We start from the raw sequence: 15694 nt of genomic DNA, 5'->3' as shown, positions 1-15694 counted from the left end.
AGGATGAGAGGAGAGGGACTTCATACCTTTTTGTTTTGTTTGATTATTTCTTTCCTTTTTAAATTTTCTCATTCCAATCTTTTTACACCCTCATCTTTGCTTTTGTTTTCCTCTCCTTTTTTTTAATAGCCTGATCTCTCTCCACATCATTCTTTAGGTTCACATTACAGTACAAATACATATAGGGAGCTTTGAGGGGGGGTCATTTTTATAAAAATAGAAAACACTATAAATATCTTTCTGGAACTTGCTTTTCTCACCATGGACATCTATTTCTACAGGTAGATCTAGTTATTTCTTTTTTTAAATTTTTTAATAAATTTATTTATTCATTTATTTTTGGCTGCATTGGGTCTTTATTGCTGCTCACTGGCTTTCTCTAGTTGTGGCAAGTGGGGCTACTTTTTGTTGTGGTGTGTGGGCTTCTCATTGCGGTGGCTTCTCTTTGCTGTGGAGCATGGACTCTAGGCGCTCAGGCTTCAGTAGTTGTGGCATGCGGGCTCTAGAGCTCAGGCTCAGTAGTTGTGGCGCACGGGCTTAGTTGCTCCACGGCATGTGGGATATTTCCAGACCAGGGCTCGGACCTGTGCCCCCTACATTGGCAGGCAGACTCTTAACCACTGCACCACCTGGGAAGTCCTCTAGTTCTTTCTTTTTAATAGCTGTGTACTATGCATACCATAATGTAATGGATTCTTATCTGTGGAAGATGTTTTTTGTTTTTGCTATAACATATTGCAGTGAATGTCCTTGTACATCTATCTTTGTATAATCTTTGTGCATTATGTAATACATCTGTAGGATATGAATCAGAGAATTATAAGTATTAAAAAAGTTTGATTGATATTGCCAATTGTCTATTGTAAAGGTTATACCACTTCAGCAGTGTGCATTGTTAAAACCCAAATCCTAATTTAAATACAGTTCTCTCTAAAAGGAGCTTAGTAGAATTACTGGTTCCAACCTATGGCAGGTAAAGGATAAAGTCAGCCTAAAACAAGGAAGTCCTCAAAGACTAATGGGGTCTTGCCAAAAGGATACAAAGAGCAAGGTGGAAGAGGCCCTACTGGCCAAATTTGGGGTAATTTGAACATCAGACAAATAATTGTAATTGCACTACATTGAATTTTAAAAAGTCAATTAATCTCTAGTGATAGTAAACAAAAGGTGGTAGAGAGAGAGAGTAAAGCTCTTTTTTTTTTTAGAAAAGAAGAGTACAAGGGCTTCTGTGGTGGTGCAGTGGTTAAGAATCCGCCTGCCAATGCAGGGGACACGGGTTCAAGCCCTGGTCTGGGAGGTTCCCACATGCCGCGGAGCAACTAAGCCCGTGCTCCACAACTACTGAGCCTGTGCTCTAGGGCCCGCGTGCCACAACTACTGAGCCTGCGAGCCACAACTACTGAGGCCATGTGCCACAACTGCTGAGCCTGTGCTCTAGAGCCCGTGTGCCACAACTCCTGAAACCTGCGTGCCTAGAGCCCGTGCTCCGCAACAAGAGAAGCCGCTGCAATGAGAAGCCCGCGCACTGCAACGAAGAGTAGCCCCCGCTTGCTGCAACTAGAGAAAGGCCACACGCAGCAATGAAGACCCAACGCAGCCAAAAATAAATAAATAAAATAAATTTATAAAAAAAAAGAAGAGTACAAGCTAATAAATATAGAGGATTGACATTCACCATTTCACAACCCCCAACATAATATGTAAAATTAAATTCAGGCATGGAGGCTAAAACACTAGGTGATAAGTTGCTGAACTGTTCACATTGTACTACAGATTACTTACTAATCACAAGGGGAAAAAATATTTAACTTTACACTGGAGAAACCCTGCAGTTACTATGTTAACCAAATAATCAAACTCAGCATTGCTAATAGCGGGACATCCTGATATCATGCGCCATTTTGTTGGGTGCAATAAGAAGTACCCAATTCACTTACATAGTATTCTTTAAAAAATATTTAATGTCATAAGGGTCTAATCAACCCTTATGATTATCTGTAAAATTACCAGCAATAGTTAGAACTGTAGATGATGTTAGTGTGACCTTACGTAGGTTGTTAGTAACTACTCTGAGTCTCAGAGCCATCATTTATAAAACAGTGACAGTGAATCAAATAAATGTATGACAATAACCTAAATATACTTTGTTGAATTTGTGTAGTTTGTTTACACCTAAAAATAGTTTGTATACAGTAAGAATTTAACATATCAGTTTACCTCTCCTGTCAGAATGCATTCATAGCCACCAAGTATATAGCTGAATGAAAACTACATTTCTTTTTTCCAGAAGTAGATTCCTTATGTAATTACTTTATGTAATCTGATGGCATGTTTCAAGAATTCCCTATACTTGTTTAGATCCATAAGCTAATAAAGTCCCAAGTATGCTAGAAAGTTTTCTAATCTCGAATGTTCAAGGGAGATTTCAGGTAGGAGAGCATGGATTAGAGCATTTCTGTACTTCTTAGACATGTAAATTGACTTCTATGTAATAAACAATTTTATAGATCAAAAATGATCAAATATCAGCAGTTTCCTGTAGCTCGACCTAATGCATGCTTTAGTGGCAGAGGCTTAGTAGTACAACATATTTATCTGCCAAACAATCATTTTTCTCCCTTATGTTGTAGAGTAAGATTTTCTCAAAGGAGGAGAGAGGAAGGATCTGGACTGATGCAAGTTTGAAGGGAATTGAGATGTGGAGTGGTATTCTAGTTATCTTAGGCTGTTTCTTCATGTCATAGGCTCCACTCCCACCCCCCACCCCCATGTACAATGGATGTTCTTTTTAGTCACTTCTTACCTCTTGTCTCTCTTTTCTAGGTAGTGAGAAATGAGGTAAAAGGAACGAACATGTTTCTATATCTTCTTTTTCCACTCTAAACTCTAGACTGGTCTTTTGCAATAGGCAGTTGCAGGGTCTTGAAAACTTGAGATTTCCAGTTGCTCTGGTTCTCTTCCAAAGATAGCACTTAGAAATAATGATACCTTTTTTTTTTTTCACCCCAGTTACTCGTAGAATATGGAAGGTAATATAGGTTGAGGGATTTCAAGTTCATTTTCTTTTATAGAATATGAACAATGGAATAATAACTCATAAGAGATTGGGAAATAAAGTTTCAGACTGTAAAGGGAGTATTGAACTTATAAAATCATAACAAGATTCCTCCCTGGGATATGGCCCTTATAACAAGGGCCTGTAAGAAAGTGACTTATCTTCCTTAAAGAATGTGTTCTGGGCAACCATGTACAGTTTTACCACTTCCTCAAACAAGAAGAAATCAATTTATTGGAGGACCTTCCCCCTTAAGGAAATGTGGTCAAACCTGTATATAAATAGCTTTATTAAAATCCTTAGTTCTTGGCAAGCCGAATTATTGCCACTGTGAAAATTATTGTTTGTGTCCTAGACAGCTGCTCAGGAAGCAATCCTGCATGCATCTGGAAATGGCATGCCTTCACCATCTAAGGACTACTGCATGCTATATAACCCTCATTGGACAGCTCTTCCAAGTACCCTAGAAAACGCAGTAAGTAAATCACAGCTTCTATTTATTTATAAACATAAAAATATTGAATGGTAAGAATGAGTGATTATTATGTTTTAGAATGTAAACTAGTTATATTATGATTAATAAATATTTATTGCTTTTGCTTAAGTATTTCTGTCTGTGAGAAAAACAAGTTAGAGAATTTAAAAATACTTGCCTCAAAATAAATAAATAAATTAAAAAAAATAAAAATACTTGCCTCAAAGCCTGATTGTCATCAAATATTTCTAATTTAAAAGAACCTTGGGACTTCCCTGGTGGCACAGTGGTTAAGAATCCAGCTGCCAATGCAGGGGACACGGGTTCGAGCCCTGGTCTGGGAAGATCCCACATGCCACGGAGCACCTAAGCCTGGGCTCCACAACTACTGAGCCTGCACTCTAGAGCCTGTGAGCCATGCGAGCCACAACTACTGAGCCCACGTGCCACAACTACTGAAGCCCGCGTGACTAGAGCCCATGCTCCGCAACAAAAGAAGCCACCATAATGAGAAGCCCACATACCGCAATGAAGAGTAGCCCCCGCTCACCACAACTAGAGAAAGCCCGTGTGCAGCAACGAAGACCCAACACAGCCAAAAATAAATAAATAAATAAAATTTTAAAAAAAAAAGAACCTTGTATTAAACCAATGTTGACACTTTGTCATTGAATGCATTTAGGGTGAAATATGATATTTATAATATTAAAGACATTTCTTCTTTCCAGACTTCCATTAGTTTGATGAATCTGACTACCACACCACTGTGCAACCTTTCTGATATTCCTCCTGATGGAATAAAGAACAAAGCAGTTGTGGTACAGTGGGGAACGTGCCATTTTCTTGAAAAAGCCAGAATTGCACAAACAGGAGGTGCTGAAGCATTGTTGGTTGCCAATAACAGTGTCCTCGTAAGTTATAAAACTATAATAACTTCTTTTGAATTCATGATATCAAATTTCACAGGAATTGAACTATCTTCTTTGTGTGTGGTTTAGGGGCTGAGTTTTGAATAATCTGATGGTAGGATTCTTTTTAAATAAACATTCTGGTTATGATAGGTGTTTGGAAAATTTTGTTTCTTTTCCATTCCTAAAGTAGACAAGACTATGTTAGGAATGTGTGTGTGTGTGTATGTGTGTGTAAAATATCAGTTTAAGTTTATGCTAAAAGGATTCCAGTTTGAGAACTCTTACTATAACATTAAGAACACATGGAACTTCGTTTTATTACTTTAAAAAGATGTAATGTTTGTACTTAATGAATAACTTGTATTTTATTCTGTAAATACACTAGTAGTTCATAAGTCTTCACAATATGTTTTTTTCTTTTAGTTTCCTCCCTCAGGGAACAAATCTGAATTTCATGATGTGAAAATACTGATTGCATTTATAAACCACAAAGACTTTAAAGATACAAAGCAGGTAAATTAGTAATTATATATTAGATAAAGTTTATAAATAGTACAGCTTTTTACTTTTAACCATGATATTTAATTTAAATTATTATATGTGTTCCATTTGCTAACAGGAAGTTATAAAGGCCTATCAAGTTTTTATTTGGAAAGTATGCACCCCCCCCATTGAGCACAAGGTGTTTCAGAGTCCTGACTTTAGAAGGGATATTTCTTTACTTTGACCTCTTTAGAAATCTTTGTGTTGTATCATTTAACTTTAAATCCTTGAACAAAATGTGATGTGTGGAACATTGCACTTTCAAGATTTAATAAACCAAAGCATAGCCTCATAATTTTGACAAGAGACTATATATCATGTTGTCAAAACAGTTCTATTATTCTTGGCTATCTTATGTATAGTGTCCATTCCAGAATGAAATTGGAATATTGCTGCCATATGCTATAGTAAAAAGAAAACTAATTCCAGTGTATTAACTGTTATTTTGCCTTTCAGACTCTCGGAGATAACATTACTGTGAAAATGTATTCTCCATCGTGGCCTAACTTTGACTATACTATGGTGGTTATTTTTGTAATTGCTGTGTTCACTGTGGCATTAGGAGGATACTGGAGTGGGCTAATTGAATTGTAAGCTTAATTAAACTTCATTGTTTTTAAGATAAATGGTTAAAAATTGTTTGTTAATCATTTTATCGTGTAACAACAGATAAAGTTCTGCTTGTTCTTAGAATATAGTGCTGACCATTAGATTGCCAGGTTTGTCCTCATACAGGTCTTTAACTTTTCACTGAGAAGAAGGGAGTCATAGGTTCCTCTTGTTCTTCTGCTGGGAAGGAAACATTGAAATTTCACCAGAGACTCTTAAATTAAAATGTTTAATTACCTCTCCCAGAAAAGGTGGAGATAGTTAACATTCTAATGTGCCTATTTAGATTGGAAGAAAATAAACAAGAGAAGGTGGGAAGTTTTTCAGCTCCTCCTGAGTTGAGTCATTACAGTGTGACCTCATCATTCTATTTAATGCTTTAGTAATTCTAAGGGTATTAATTAAACATGTCCATATTTTAATTTAAATATAGAAATGCCAAATGTATGTGAAATTTAGATTTCTCTATTTAATAACAACCTAGGCCCAGTCTTCTTACAGTTACGTACCTTTGGCTGTAGACTAAAGCAAGCAATGTAGTTTGTTTATTTTTTTAAAGATTTATTTATTATTTATTTATGTATTTAATTTACTTTTGGCTGCATCGGGTCTTAGCTGTGACACGCAGGATCTTCGTTGAGCCATGCGGGATCTTTTGTTGGGGCACAGGCTTCTCTCTAGTTGTGGCGCACAGGCTCCAGAGCACGTGGGCTCTGCAGTTTGCAGCATGCGGGCTCTAGTTGTGGTGTGTGAGCTCAGTAGTTGTGGCACACATGCTTAGTTGCCCCGCGGCATTTGGGATCTTAGTTCCCTGACCAGGGATCGAACCCACATTCTCTGCACTGTAAGGCAGATTCTTTACCACTGGACCACCAGGAAAGTCCCAGCAATGTAGTTTAGAAGGATCAGTTCATATTTATAACTCTGAGTAAAAAATTGTGCTCAGAGCATATTATTTTATGCATAAAGGACGATATATTCACTTGTGAATTGATCTATAGATTCCATTAAAAAGGGCTTACTTGACGCTAGCCAAAGCTAATAAGCTTATTTGTAATTTCTTAAAGTACTAAAATTTGATTGACTTTCATCAAGAGAGAAGTCTAGGGTTTAACATGTGTAGATTCCTAGAGTATTGAGCTTAAAATATTTTACATATTTGGAAAACACATTTCAGCATGTATTAGTCACATGATTTCACATGAGTAAGCATTATTTTTCTTCATTATTAATCTTTATAAAGCATAGTATGTAAGAGCTCCAAAATCATTTTCTAGATTATATGGTGAAACTTTATAAATAATTTCCCAAAAGCTACTGATTCATTGAAAATGTTTTTCCATTTAATATATATCTTCACTATAGTTACATTATAATGTAAATTGTTTCTTCTCTAGAGTAGTGCTTCTCAAACTGTAATGTGCATACAAACTGTCTTGAGAGCTCATTAAAATTTTTAAAAATTCAGATTTAGTAGGCTTAGGATGCGTGCTGAGACTCTGCATTTTTGACAGACTGGCCCGTGGACCACACTTTGAGTTAGCAAGGCAAGCTTCATATACATGTCAGGGCAGGCTCCTCCTCAAGAAAATTGGAGGTGGGAGAGCAGCACGTATAAGTTCTTTTATTCATAAAACATGATGGGCAAAAGCAAAGAATGTGTTGCCTTCAGTAGCCGGGTTGGGAGAGATGTCCTTTACCTGCAGGATTATGGATTTTGAAATTGAGGAGGCTGATTCTAAGAGCAGGATAAAGATAGAAAGAACTAAGTGTGTGTGTTGGTGGTGGTGGGGGTGACAGTATAGAGAAAGAGAGTATGAATCAGTAATAAAATGGAGAAAGTTTCATAAAAAGTAGAATTATTGAGGACATAAGGACTGTTCGCAACAACATGGCTGGATTTTGATGGCATTATGCTTAGTGAAATAAGTCAAACAAAGAAATACCAAATGATCTCATTTATGTGTGGAATCTTAAAAAAAAAAAAAAAAAGAACTCATAGAGCAGAGAACAGATGGGTGGTTACCACAGGTGGGGAGGGGGCAAAATGGGTGAAGGTACAAACTTCCAGTTATAAAATAAATAAGTCCTGGGGATGTAATGTACAGCATGGTGACCATAGTTAATAATACTGTACTGCATATATGAAAGTTACTAAGAAAGTAGTTCTTAAAAGTTCTCATCACAAGAAAATAAATGTTTTAACTGTGTGGTGATGGATGTGAACTAGACTTATTATGGTGATCATTTTGCAGTATATACAAATATCAAATTGTGTCGTACATCTGAAACTAATATGATATGTCAATTATATCTTAATTTAAAAAATAAAACAAGGACTGTTATTTAGCAAGTAAAGAGAGTTAGACTGAAAGAAAAGGGAAAAGAGAATAAGGCTTAGGGAATGGAAAATTTATCAGAACAGGATCTCATAACCCAGAATTACCCTGCCAAATGAAAGAGGTACTTTTTGCAAAAGGGAAACATGCCTTGATTCTGTATAAAGACTTTTCAGTAGAGAGTTAAAGTCTATTATAATGAGTCCTTCTTATAACTGGTTCTCATCATAAACTCAAGATGGCAGGAAAGAAAGCTTAGCTTTTCATTGCATGTGGCTCTTGAGCTGATTTAAGAGTACGATTTTTTAAAAAGATGAATTATATTATTTTAACATGATTTAAATCTAGTATATGTTTTCCTTCAAGAAATTGCCTGGTGCTTTTTAGTACACTGAATATGAATATATGACTCTTTGATTATTATGGCTTATATATGTTCTGTGATAGAAATGTCTTTAAATGAATCTGTTTGCAATGATAGATACCAAAGGTTGGCATGTTTTCCCACTCAGGTACTACTTTCATTGAAACTTTTGTTAATACCCTGTCATCCAGCTCTACAGTTTCAGGGAGGTACTGTGTGTCTCTCCCCAGACCCTCTCCCAGCTCTTTTCCCAGGCAGCCTCCCTAGAGTCACAGATGCCTAGAATAGTAACCATCCCAATCCACAGTTTTCTAATAAGAAAGTGGCATGTTGGTAAATAAGCAGTTTGGCAAATGTACAGTTTCATAGAAATAAATCTTTTTTTAACCTAAAGTTTGTATTGAGCCCAGACCTGATGAAAAGGGTCAGGATATACGAAAAGGGAACAGAATTTAGTAGACCAGAGTTGAAGGAACTGGAGCTGGAAAAGTATGTAGTGGGTTCCATATAACTGGGAAGAGACAATTAGGTGACAGAACAGAGACTCACTGCTCAACAAAAGAAGCTTGTGACCCTTTCCTCTTCAACTCCTGTGTCTGCCTTTTATTAGCTGTGTGACCCAGCAATGTTGTTGGGAGAATTAGAAACTATTTTGCTATCTTATATCAAGGCAGGACAAAGCTATGTCTTGAACTCCTTTTGAATCCTTCATAGTATGTCAGTGAGCCCTGAACAGACATATAGAAAATACTGAGTTGACTGAGAGAAGAATTTAGTGTTTTACATTGAAGAGAAGCTAATTTTAAATGTACTTTCCTATCTGCAAGTTGGTAATATTAAGTGTGTAAAAAGAATTGGTTATCATTTGAAACTTATTACGTCAATGTAGTTTCCAAATTAGATAATATACACATTAATTTGTTTATGTAATAAATGTCATCTGTTTCAACAATTTTGCCTCCAGAAAAAAATGCTATTTCAAAAGTTAGTGGTTAATAACAGATCGACTCTTGAGGGTAGAATTATAGGGAGTTTTTACTTTCTAGATTAAATATTTCCTTTTGGTGTGTAATTTTTAAGTATATTACTTTGTAATCAGAAACAAATCTAAGTTGGTGTTAGAGATAGATTTTTAAAATAACTATACTTGGCAGAGATTTGCTGAAGTTCCTGTGTATGTTTATGCAGGGAAAGCATGAAGGCAGTGACAAACACTGAAGATAGAGAAATGAGGAAAAAGAAGGAAGAATATTTTACTTTTAGTCCTCTAACAGTTGTAATATTTGTGGTCATCTGCTGTGTTATGATGGTCTTACTTTATTTCTTCTACAAATGGTTGGGTAAGAAATCATATTTTATATTTGCTACTTTTAGCATACATCTTTTTATTTACTTTGCCAGATTTATCTTTTCCTTTAAGGCATTCTACCTGGAAAACTTCAGTGAATAGTTAAAGAGTGATATGAACTTTTTAAACTGTCAGAAGTGTTAGGCCCCTATTACTCTGGGATTAAAAAAAATATATTCCAATTAAAAAAATACTGTGTCCGGTGTGGGGGTGGTGGTGGGATGAACTGGGAGGTTGGGATTGACATGTATGCACTACTATGTATGAAATAGATGACTAATAAGAACCTGCTGTATAGCACAGGGAACTCTACTTCACTTTGCTGTGCAGTAGAAACTAACACAACATTTTAAAACAACTATACCCCAATAAAAAAATTTTAAAAAAAGAAAAGAAAAGCAATTTAAAAATAGTAAAAATTAAAAAATAGTGTGTCCTACAGATGTAGAGAACAAACGTGTGGACACCAAGGTGGGAAGGGAGGAGGGGGTGAATTTGGAGGTTGGGATTGACATATATGCACTAATATGTATAAAATAGATGACTAATGAGAACCTACTGTATAGCACAGAGAACTCTTCTAATGCTCTGTGGTGACCTAGATAGGAAAGAAATCCAAAAAAGAGGGGATGTATGTATACGTATAGCCGATTCACTTCGCTGTACAGCAGAAGCTAGCACAACATTGTAAAGCAACTATACCCCAATTTAAAAAAAAAAAAAAAGGAAAAAAATATACAGTGTCTTGAAATAAGAACACTTCTTCATGGATGACTTGAAAGAATTGCTATGGCCCTTAAGTTTCCCTCTCTGCAGTTAAAGCATGATAGGCCAGTATCTAAGCAGCAGACTAAGGATTTCTTGGTGGCTATATATAGTTATATGAAATAGAAGATTATTCAAATTATGGATTTATTGCTTCTGCTTACCCCCAAAGTGTTGTTTGTTCTTTTTGTCATTTTGCAAACCAAGATGTTGTATTGCTCCAATTTTGTTTTACTTATATAAACATTTCAGATCATACTACATCTAAAAACACACAGGTACTTGCCTGTGGTCTAGAGAATAAATTACACTTTTTCCTTTAAGAAGGTAGGATAATGGCTTGCCCATCCCCTGGCCTGTCTTCTTAGTGGTCTATTAGGATGGAAATTTGCTATTTGTGGCCGACATATAGCAAAAAGAGGAGGGAGCCCAGGGAAAGAGAGAGTGTGCCTGATGAGAATTAGAAACCCTTTGTAAAAACCACCACAGGCTATAATGCTTATTTAGAGAATATTAGTATAAGTTTCTGGATTAGAAAAATGAGGCCCCAAGGTTAGTTTCAGCTTATTGTTCAATTTCTCCTGTCCTATGGCAGCAGCTTTAAAACTATACTTAAGACATATATTTCCAATTAGAAAAAATTTTCTTTGAATATCACTCATATTTCAATATGTTGCTGGGAGAGTGGATACCAGGGTGATATTTGTATTAGGTCATCATTGCACAGCTAATTTTTCTGATTTAATTCTCAGCTTTCAACTGTTTGTGTCTGACCCTCAGTTGATATATATAGAGGTCTTTGACAGAAAAAAGAGATTTTTCTACCTTACCCTAAAGCATGTTTTCATTTTTGGTAAGGAATTTCCTTAAACTCATCCGTATTTAAAAAGTTAACCCTGCTTATAACTAATTTTCAATGTAGGAGGAAAATCAATTAACCTCATGGTTATCCTAGGACATGGGATTTAATTATGACTCTGACAATGGTGTGTGATATTGCAAGATTTAGTATACTTTCAAATGGTTCGTTGTGGCTAAAATTGCTGCCATTTCTTAATATGTTCAATGTACGAAATTGCAGGTTCTCCTTACCATTTTATGTTGTCATACACAAAAAAGTAACTAAAGATAGTTATATTAACCAAATTCTTTCTCATGTCAAATCATTTTCTTAGGTATAGTATGACATTGAATGAGACACCTTAAAACTCTCTTAGGGCCTCCAGAGCATGATTTCCACCAGAGTTTTAAATCTTGGGTTGGAGACCTTTGGTGGATGACTAACCAAACTCAATTTGGCAATCTTTGACTGTCAATCTTACTTCTCAGATTACCATATGTATCCAATAATAACAATAACGAATAATAAGGGAACGAAAAAATAATTTGTCCAAGGTCACCAATTAGAAAGTGTCTATCCCTTATTTACTGTCTCTAGTTTACTCTCTTTTCTCACATACAAAACAGAGTTATAGTTTTCTGAAATCTAGTGGAATTTGCAAAATTCAGTTAAAATTTGTATTTCCATTGTGAAATTTTGAGAAAGTTCAGAAAACAAACACTTTTAGAGTACAATAATTTCTCCCCCTTTTTAACAATAGCGAGATCAAATGTTTTTAATTTTAAATAATTCTCAAATAAGTATAGCTAATATAGAAAAACATTTGTGAATTTTAACTACCTTAGTATTGTATCTAGACAAAGAGGTTTGTTTAAGTGGATTTAGTTTTACACATATAAAGTTGTTAGAGATAAGTTCCACTGTAGGAAAATATAGACATCATGATTAACGTCCAAGGTAGGTGTCAGTTCTCATCCTTAAGCTGCAATTTAAAAAGCATTTATAATGTTTTATTAATTGCTCCATTCGTTACATTTAAATTAAATACAAATGTCTACAACTCACTTTATAGACATCTTTAGCAAACATGTGAGTTTGAATCATTGAATGATAGAAAATGCAGAGCCACTGACATAAATAGTAGCAATATTTTCTTAAATCAGTCTCCGAAGGCAAAAGAAATAAAAGCAAAAATAAACAAATGGGACCTAATTAAATTTATAAGCTTTTGCACAGCAAAGGAAACCATAAACAAAATGAAAAGACAGCCTATGGACTGGGAGAAAATATTTGCAAAAGATGCAACCAACAAGAGGTTAATATCCAAAACACACAAACAGCTCATACAACTCAATATCAAAAAAACAAACAACCTAATCCAAAACTGGGCAGAAGACCTAAATAGACATTTCTCCAAAGAAGACATTCAGATGGTCAATAGGCACTTGAGAAGATGCTCAACATCGCTAATTATTAGAAAACTGCAAATCAAAACTACAATGAGGTTTCATCTCACACCTCTCAGAATGACCATCTTCAAAAAGTCTACAGATAAATGTTGGAGAGGATGTGGAGAAAAGGAAACCCTCCTACACTGTTGGTGGGAATGTAAATTGGTGCAGCCACTATGAAAACAGTATGGAGGTTCCATAAAAACTAAAATTAGAGCTACCATATGATCCAGCAATTCCACTTCTGGGTATTTATTCTAAGAAAAAAACTTAATTAGAAAAGATATATGCACCCCTATGTTCATTGCAGCATTATTTACAATAGCCAAATTATAAAAGCAACCTAAGTGCCCATCTATAGATGAATAGATAAAGAAGATGTGGTGTATATATATATATATATATATACACACACACACACACACACACGCACGCACACACACAGTGTAATATTATGCAGCCATTAAAAAGAATGAAATAATGCCATTTGCAGTAACATGGATGGACCTAGAGATTGTCATGCTAAATGAAGTAAGTCAGACAGAAAGACTAATACTATATGATATCACATATGTGGAATCTAAAACATAATACAAATCACCTTATTTACAAATCAGAAACAGGCTCACAGACATAGAAAAGAAACTTATGGTTACTAAAGGGGAAAGGGAAGGGGGAGGGATAAATTAAGAGTATGGGATTAACAGATACACACCACTATATATTAAAAAGATAAACAAGGATTTACTGTATAGCATAGGGGAGTATATTTAATATCTTGTAATAACCTATAATGGAAAAGAATCTGAAGCTGTACACCTGAAACTAATACAATATTGTAAATCAACTATAGTTCAATAAAAAAAAATAGTAAATTTTTTCAAAAAGAAAGAAACTGTGGAGCCAGCTTCAGCCCCTAAAGAAATCCTACCAGTGTGTAATGGAACTAAAACAACACATAAAATACCCACCCTTAAAGCTCAAGATCTAAATATTTTCAGTTTAGTAACCAATTCAGATTATGGTATGGTCTCTGCATTGAAAGTATTATGATCCAGTAAAAAAGCTAAAGAATTAATATTGATTGTATAAATATTTTCTTATCATGTTTCTTTCTGTTCTCATGTAATTTAGTGTCTTTTTTTTTCTAGTTTATGTTATGATAGCAATTTTCTGCATAGCATCAGCGATGAGTCTGTACAACTGTCTTGCTGCACTAATTCAGAAGATACCATGTGGACAATGCATGTATGTATCTCTTATGAGGAAGCCTATAATGTTGGGTTTTGTAATTTAAAATAATACAAGGAAAAACAGGAGCGTTATTTTAAACCTGTGCAGTCCAATATGCATGTCGCTATTTTAATTTAAAATAATAAAATTAAAAATTCAGTTGCCCAGTCTCATTATCTGCATTTCAAGTGCTAAATAACCACATGTTGCTAGTGGCTACAGTATTGGACAGCACAGATATAAAGCATTTTCATCATCACAGTTCTACTGAACTGATAAATATTTTATTATGTATCATTTGTTATACTTAAAATCAAGACTTTTAAATTGATATTTCAGAAGTTTTCTTGTCACTGTGGCTAACATTGATTTGTTACATTAACTGAACATTGTGTTTCATCTGCAGGGTGAATTAACCTATTTCACTCTCTCTTTTAGGATTATGTGTCGTGGCAAAAGCATTGAAGTGAGACTTATTTTTCTCTCTGGACTGTGCATAGCAATAGCTGTTGTTTGGGCTGTATTTCGAAATGAAGATAGGTATGAATACTCATTGTATTTACTTTTAGATTAGTCTAAGGATGGATTACTTTATATCTTGCCTTTATAATTGTTCATTATGATTATTATGGATTTTTTTGGCTTTTATCCCAGAACATCATAGTCTTGAAACATGCTAAATAAATTCTTAAATAAGCAGATCTTGTGCTAATGGATTTGAGGTTGTCTAGAGAAGGAAATAATGAATTAGGATTTAAACATCTAAGCTGAAATACGCTTCAAAAATATACTTAATTATGGTATAGCCGCACAGTGGAGTGCAATGCAGCTGTAAAGAATGAAGATCTCTCTGAATTAATATGCAGTGATTTCCAGGATATATTTTTAAGTGAAAAAAGCAAAATATGAAAGAATATCTAGAGTATGTTACCTTTCATATGAGAAAGGAAATATCAGAAAATATATAGGTATCTGTCCATTTGCACGAAGAATAAAAAATTTAACAGTTTATTAATAAAATTATTAATACCCCAAAGGATTTAACAGCCTAAAGTTTGAGAGCAAAGCTCATACAATTTTAGGCAGCTTCAGGTATGATAATTGATAATTATTCATGTCAGTTTCTGGTACAGTATGTTGTATAGCTCTCATTTCCTTTATGTTTTAGCTATCTGGATGTATATTAACATCAATGTCCTTTGTTATGAGCTACCTTTCTTAAAAGAGACATGTATAAAATCAAAGATTAAAGATAAATATGCACTTACATGATATACATTCTTCTGAGGTAGCCTTTCAACTTTTTCTTAGTGTAGTAGTAGTATTCATTATTCTACTAGGACAGTAAATTACTAAATATGGAGAATATAAGAGGTTTTTCTGTTGTTATAATTGCTGCTTAATAATTGAATACTCATATCATAGCAATTGAACAGTATTACTTTAGTGATCTGTTTCTTTTGAAATGTTCCATTTAAAAATAACTGAATAAAACAATAGAGTAATTTCTTTTGATTTTAGGTGGGCTTGGATTTTACAGGATATTTTAGGGATTGCTTTCTGTCTGAATTTAATTAAAACACTGAAGTTACCCAACTTCAAGGTAAAGTATACTACTTTGCTAGCTAAAATAATTTTTTTCTTTTTAAAACAACTTTATTAAGGTATAATTTACAGAGAATTAAATCACCCATTTCAGGTGTACAGATTGTTGAAATTTTACAAATATGTAACTTTGTAACCACCATCCCAATCAATTA

General features: G+C 34.6%; 1 protein-coding gene across 1 annotated transcript in view; it reads left to right on the top strand.

The window, feature by feature from the left end:
- The window catches only part of SPPL2A (signal peptide peptidase like 2A), a 52357-nt gene that overhangs the window by 14069 nt on the left and 22594 nt on the right, over window positions 1-15694 (top strand). Inside the window, exons 2-9 of the mRNA XM_060005234.1 lie at window positions 3411-3530; window positions 4259-4441; window positions 4865-4954; window positions 5441-5574; window positions 9485-9636; window positions 13853-13949; window positions 14373-14474; window positions 15456-15537. Of these exons, the coding sequence (XP_059861217.1) occupies window positions 3411-3530; window positions 4259-4441; window positions 4865-4954; window positions 5441-5574; window positions 9485-9636; window positions 13853-13949; window positions 14373-14474; window positions 15456-15537 (960 nt within the window). The remainder of the gene's footprint in view (window positions 1-3410; window positions 3531-4258; window positions 4442-4864; window positions 4955-5440; window positions 5575-9484; window positions 9637-13852; window positions 13950-14372; window positions 14475-15455; window positions 15538-15694) is intronic.

The sequence above is a fragment of the Delphinus delphis genome, chromosome 2 (genome assembly GCF_949987515.2).
Source record: "Delphinus delphis chromosome 2, mDelDel1.2, whole genome shotgun sequence".
Classification (NCBI taxonomy): Eukaryota; Metazoa; Chordata; class Mammalia; order Artiodactyla; family Delphinidae; genus Delphinus; species Delphinus delphis.
This window is presented reverse-complemented; position numbering and strand designations above follow the sequence as displayed.